The sequence below is a fragment of the Primulina huaijiensis genome, chromosome 8 (genome assembly GCF_012295235.1).
Source record: "Primulina huaijiensis isolate GDHJ02 chromosome 8, ASM1229523v2, whole genome shotgun sequence".
Lineage (NCBI taxonomy): Eukaryota > Viridiplantae > Streptophyta > Magnoliopsida > Lamiales > Gesneriaceae > Primulina > Primulina huaijiensis.
The window spans coordinates 20,102,282-20,109,558 of NC_133313.1; the positions used below are offsets into that span (position 1 = coordinate 20,102,282).

At 32.5% G+C, this 7,277-nt stretch overlaps 1 protein-coding gene across 1 annotated transcript; it reads right to left on the reverse strand.

The window, feature by feature from the left end:
- Positions 1–1,027: 1,027 nt before the first annotated feature.
- Positions 1,028–2,755, reverse strand: LOC140983046 (GDSL esterase/lipase At5g33370-like). The gene is made up of 5 exons (XM_073449923.1): positions 2,442–2,755; positions 2,184–2,311; positions 1,847–2,089; positions 1,515–1,767; positions 1,028–1,419 (listed from the first exon to the last, which is right to left on the reverse strand). Exons 1-5 carry the CDS (start codon positions 2,674–2,676, stop codon positions 1,187–1,189), a joined length of 1,092 nt encoding a protein of 363 aa, XP_073306024.1. The 5' UTR covers positions 2,677–2,755; the 3' UTR covers positions 1,028–1,186.
- Between the last annotated feature and the right edge of the window lie 4,522 nt (positions 2,756–7,277).

Genomic DNA, 7,277 nt, shown 5'->3' on the forward strand with positions numbered 1-7,277 from the left:
TGTGATATGATTAATACATTTTTTTGGTTACATATGTTAATAATTTTTGTGAGATTAGATCATTTTCTAATTTATTAATATTGCGCACACATTCATCGAGTGAAAAAAAACTTGCAAGTGTAACTCTTTAATTACTGCCCGAGCTTGGAAATCTCGAATTCGGGTTCACACAATTTCGTGTCATATTGATAGGGATCATAATGGGACGGGGCGGGCCATCCCCGAATTCCAATTATCACCCCGCCCCAATACCAACTTTTTCGGGTTAGGAGAATTCTCAAACCCGAAACTTCGGGAATCAATTTCTCATCCCCGCCCCCATCCCCGTTTCAAAAATATTAATATGGTAAGTTGACGACGGATTCGGAGATTTTTTCAAACAAAAACTAATTATTATCTATTATTATTAGAGATAATATTAATATTAATATCAATATTAATAATAATAATAAAATAATAATAATAATATTATATATTATTAATACTAATAATACTATTATTTTATTATTGATATTATTTTCATGACGGGTTCTGGGGTGGAGATAGTAATCCTATGCCCGTCCCGAACTACATCGGAGATTTTAAAAATCCCCAAACCCGAAAAAATCGAAGATCACCGTTCCCGTTTCAAATTTTTCCCGTGGGACCTCAAATCCGTGAAGAAAGTTTTCGTTCCTACCTATTGACTTCACTGTCCTCTATCAGACGGCCTAACTACAATTTTCTTTAAATAATAATATCTCGAACAAACTTTATTTGATCATCCACTTCATTTTAATTAATTTTTAAAAATGTACATATAAATTTAAATTTTTTTTTCCTTGCTCCTTTGGTTACAAGTGACGCTTGAAATAGAATTTATATTCTATTTTTGAAATATCTTTAAATATGGGTCGCTCGAAATAAAGAAATTACCTTGAACTGATTGTTTCGTAATTGACAAATCATGGCTATATTATTTATTGTAACATTATAGAAGAAGTCAAAAAGTCAAGCCAACCCCAAACCATCGGCACAAGAAACACACTTTAATTTCCAAGATAAAAAGAAGCCTTTCATTCGGCATTTCTTAAAAAGTTTGAACGGTAAGAATCAACGCAACAATATTGAGATACAATTAGAGCTCGCCAAAGTACAAGAAAATGAACATATATAAAGCACAAATAATTGAAGAGAAGAATATCGATTAGGCCCTGGAGTCCAACGCCATGGCAGCCCTCAGATTCATTGGGTGCATGTACTTATCGGTCCCGGACAATATTTGTTGGACAATGAGTCTGTTGGCCCGTTCCGTTGGGTGGAATGGATCCCAAAATACATATTCGTCTCTATTAGGACATAAGTTCGAAAACGGAGTACAAAGCCCGATTCCATTATACGGGCCTTGCCCACAACAAGCTATCTTTGAGGTCGTAAATCCTGAGCGCACAATGCGAAACAATGAGCGTGTGTAGGGAACACATTACATATTAATCATGTAGAAAAAAAAAATTCAATGAAACGGAGCTAATTACCAAAATTTTGTGGATTGGAAATGAAATCCATGTGCATTTGATTGGTGTTAGCAGCAAGGAAGACATTATCTCCAATCTCTTGATTGAGTTGATCAAGCATTTTGACCAGTTGAGGGTTGAAGAGTGATGCCGCGTGCTGTAATTCTTCCGCGCATTCGCCATTCACACTATGTTGTGCCAATTCTGCAGGCACGCACCCTAACGGTCCAGTTCCAGTGACTAAGACCCTCCGAGCCCCAAATTCATACAATCTCTGCATTGTTACGCCGATGCGAAAATCGTAATTTTTAAATAATATATATGTATCAAATCAAAAGGAGAAATTAAATCACCTGTAACACTTTCTTGTACTCGGAGATCACGAATGGGACGTATTTTGGAAGTGGGTATTGAAGAGATCGGACGGAATATGGCACCAAATAATAATTGTTCACAAAATCATTGCCTCCCAAAGTCATCAAAACAAGAGCTTCTTGCACTAGTTTGCCTGCCTCATCTTCTCCAATGAGTGCGCCCACTCTTTGCTGGTACTGTTTAAAATAGTCCAGTTGTTGATAAATCCGTATAATATTCACCTGTATATATAATTATTTATTATATATTAGGCATTATTTAATCAAAATACATACATAGAAAAGAAGTGACAAGTCAATATATATGAAAACTTACGAACTGAATGCCAGTGTCATTAAGTATCCCAACCCCAGCGGAAGCAAAGTTGGCACCGATTAATAATTTTTGGCCCCGAAGCTCTGGACTAAAGTAGGGCAACGTGGCTTCCCAACCCATCTCTTCACCTAATTATTGATCAATCATAGTACATTATCGTAAAACATGCCATGCATGATCATTTATTTTTTGTCAACATGTAAAAAAAAGTAAAAAAGAGTCAACTCGTAGTAAATATGGAAAAATGAAGAACTTTACTAATTATATCTGGGATATTGAGGCCATTGGAGAAGCGTCCGGTAGGTGTATGAGAAGGGTAGTCGATGCCGTAAGGCGGTGAATCGGCCCTTGCAGTGGTGACTAGGTAGTTGTTGTTGCCATTGTCCACCAACGAGTCACCAAATACGAAGAATGCCTTTGCTTCTGCGAAATCGACCTGATTTCCTAGTGCCAAAATCAGTGCAAAAACAACAAAACTTTTGATGTTGTCCATTAAATCAACAATTTTGGTTGAAGCACAAAACGATATGAACTAGAGATCAAAGACAAAAATAGAGAATTTGAATGAATTATTTTTAAGTAAAAGAATCTGTATTTGTGCTTGAATTGGTACGAAATGGATGGGTATATATATGCATTGAAGCCTTCATACCCCATCTAATAATGGGCAGTTGCAATTATTATTAGTAGGTTAAAAGGAAAATAATGGTCATAACTCTTAACTCACGAAAGCAATGTAAGTATAGTGTATTTTAGGATCTGTACGAGTTTTGAAGATTTTATTGCAAATAACTTTAGTTCCAACATACACTTATTTCAAATACTAAAGCATCCTCAGATTAAAATAATTTACTTCTCATGTATTTTTTTCAATTATTAACTTGCATTTAATTTCTTTTACACAATTTTTTCAACAGTAACAATGTAACATAATGCTACGTATATAGGAATCGCAATGGGGCGAAGCGGGTTTGCCATCCCCGAACCCGAACACAACCCGAAAAAATTGGGGATCCCCGTTCCGTTTCGGGTTTTTCCCGTGGGGTACCAAACCCGTGGGGAAAGTTATCATCTCTATACGTATATACACAATTACTCTATAAGTAAGCATATCGTATTCTAATTTTCTAAAATCCAAGATCCAAGGAAAAGGAAATGTATCCATTGGATTGGCAACGCGTGATCAAATTTTGAGGCTAGTAATTGGTCTGATTAATGAATCTGTTTTATATATCATAATTGATCATCTGTCTTTCACCCTCAATTTATTAAAAAATTTAAGGGTAAAATCTATATGTTAGGATGCTTGAATCACAATATTATAAAACTTTGAATTTTTTTAAAAACCTATTTCTTGGCTATATAATTACTACCTCGTGCCATAATTAATAGATAAAGGATTTGAAGGTTCAACTGTGATCACATGGGTTTTCTCATGTAGACATCATGTATAATTTGAGGTCTCTTTGTAGGTTAATATTCTTAATTGATGGGGACCCAAAATCTTAATAAGGCTAACATGATCCAAGGACGGAAAAGGTTAGCTGGATCACTAAATTTGCACCGCCAAGTTAGAATTTCCAGAACTAATTCATCGTGTTTTTTTATATATATAGCCAGTACTTCTTAATCGGTCCACCATCTTCTCAACAGCAAAGATGCTACTATAGTACTATATTATTGTATTGTAATTTTACCCTTAAAAAAAAGGAAAAATGTTTTTTTCCTGGGTCAAAACTTGTCTAATTTTGGACTCCCTTAAATTTTCAAATTTTTGTTTTATTACATTAACTTTTAATTTTTGGCTATTTTAGTCTGATTATTGACATGATATCTGACAATTCAGCATTATTTAATTCAGCATTATTTCGATGTTACGTATGTCAGTATTTTTCAATGTCATATCATAATTTTCGGTAAAAAAAGAAAAAATGTTTTTTTTTCTGGATCAAAACTTGTCTAATTTTGGACTCCATTAATTTTTCAAAGTTTGGTTTTAATACATTAACTTTTAATTTTTAGTTATTTTGGTCTGATTATTGACATGACATCTGACAATTCAGCATTGTTTCGATGTCACGTACGTCAGCATTTTTCAATGTCATATCAGAATTTTCAGTAACATGTCGACATTTTATGGTGTCACAGCAACAATTGGACCAAAAATATAGTCGAAATTCCAAAATTAGTATACAAGAAACAAATTTTGAAAACTTAGTTGACCAAAACTAAAAATTTAACAACTCGATGAATTTGAAGAAAATAACCTAATCCTAAATTATTGAGATCGATTCAAGATTAGAGTAGTCCAATTATGTGCCAAAAATTCAATTTAATTTGACAAAAGTGGCATCCGAGTCCATTATTGAACCAAATTTGAGTCAATTCGAGTAACTAATTTCTTGTATTATTTCAGACACTCTGTCCGGTTACCATCCCGACCTTTGATTATATAACTTCTAGCGTGGTTTACAATGATATGTTTTAACTGTGCTCTCGACTTTAATTTGTTTCTTAATCTTTTTGTTATTGTTTAAATTAAGATGTTATTCTTGATTTTTATAAATCAAAAAAGTAATTTGACCAACGAAGGATTGAAATCATGCACAAATTTGGATGAAAAACTAAAAGAAAATATTCAAGTTGAAGTCGCTTAATTGAAATCGACTTTGCTCATCAACTGCAATCACGTGTAATATATATAGGCATGCAGAAGTACGTCGAGCTAGGGAAGACAAGAGGGCGGTTTCCTCATATACATGTTAAAGGAAAGTTAAAATTAATAAAATCTTTCGATAAAAGATTTAAAAAAATTCATTTGACAGGAAATTTTATAAATATTAATAATTTTAAAAATAAAATAAAATAATTACTCTCCGAAGAGCTGAAGATTTTTCCTCGTTGTTTCTTCTTCGAGAAATTACATTTACTGATTTACTTCCCGAGTTTTATCATAGTTACAAGAAAAAAAAAATTCAACTATATTTAAATCCTTGAGGTTTGTGAAAAATAACAAATAAAGCTAGTAACTTCTAAAATTACAAACCACCATTAAATTTGTATTTATCTTACATTTTACACTCTTAGATTTATATTTTATTTTACATTTTTAGGGGGTTAAACATAATAAAAACATGAACATAAGAAGACGAATGTAATGTTTAAAATTATTAAATTTATTTGTTATTTTTCACAAACCTCAAAGAAACTATATATAATATTTAAATATAGTTAGTTTTTTTTAAAAAAATAATATGACAAATATCAAAAGAGAGGTAGATGTAATCACCACTTTTTGTTTATTTGATTTGGACAGGATAGGAAATTAAGGCATTGGAGGTTCTTTAAGATGACTGTTGTCTGTTGATAACGAACCTTTAAAAAGTATTTATGATTATTTAGTAGTTTGAATAGTCGAGACCCGAATTAATGAGAATTTAAACAATTTAAGTACCTAATTTAACCGCGACCCAATAATCCAGCTTCTTCAGTATTTATTACACAACCTATTTTTTAATGTTAAAATGAGGGCCTTAAAAACGGTTGGATTTATTTAACCATATATAATTTATATACAAAACCAAATTTTATATATGATAATCGATCGATTATACAAAACCACACCAAGAACAACGTACTGATTAAGGGCACCCGGAGAACCATGCTATAAATTAATCAAAGACAGCCGCATTCCCCAAAAAATCATAGATGTTGGAGAAAAATGGATAATTATAAGTTATATCGAGTGTAACAGTTTTCGTGTGTTGTAAGTTTATATAATAGAGATGCAAAGGAACATACGGATAAAAAGAAAGTTGCGCTAAATCCGACTGCATCCGTATGTGCGGTCTGTGTCCAAAAACCAAGAAAATCAAAATGACACACTAGAAATTTAAGGTCTGTTTCGCTAGCAGATGAAAATATAGTAAATATAGGATATTCTATTCCTATATAGTCCATTCCCATTGAGGGAGATAATTATTTTCTGGTGGTAATTTCTGGCCAGCTCGATTCTTGCTTATCATCAAGCAAAGACGAAGCCACATGTGTATATCCCAGAACTCCTGGCGATTCATTTCGTCTTCATAATGGCAATTGTGCCCTCAGATATCTGAAGATATCTTATGTGATATGATTAGTTTATAACGCAAGGAGTCTCTGGCCAGAGCAAGAAATGTGTATTAGATAAATGTGTTTTCCTAGTTGCACGTACGACGTCACTATTATTACTCAAATATACATCACATCACGAATTCATATGCACCTATCGATATACCAATTTGTGCAAATTCGATTGGGATATATGAGATGAAAGGACCATACTGTACGCTAACCATAACTTAAGGTTCTTGCATCAGTGATACACAGGGGATCATGAGACGATACTACTAAACGTTTTTTCCATGATTCGATGAATGCAATCAGACTTGAGTTCTGACATTCTTGATCAAGGTGTTGAGGAAAAGAATGAGGCTAATTAGGGTAAGTTCGAATAAAAATAAATTTTATTCGTAATCACATGAAGTTGTGAACCCACGTCTAGTTGTATCTCTGAACCATTAAAGGTCACACAAATATCGGATTATGTGTTCTTGTTGAGATAATCAAGTTCAAAGAGTTGAATTTGACGACTGTAGTTTGACGGAAATCAAAAGATTGGTTATAAAGGAATTCTTAAGTTATTCAATATATTGGAAGTTAGCTTAACTACTAATCAAATGAGGAGAGTGAAATTGCATATTTTGGTCAATGAGTTCACAAAACTGACAGCTACCAAAAATGGATCGGTGAAAATTTTGATTTTCGAAATTTTCAATTTTCATTATATGAACAAGTTTTGTATCATCGATACATTGGCGCTGTCTGATCATTTATCGGAGTTATAATGGGTTCAAAATTATTTATTTAGTAAATTCATAATCTACTAATTTTAAATAATAATGTTAGTAATTGTGACAACTATATGTACTTGATTTTCATGGAATATTCGAGGAGGGTCAAGAATTGATTAATTAATTCATTAATTAAGAAATTAAATCATTGTTATTTAATTATATATATATATATATGTCTATACATGTAAATATGTGTATA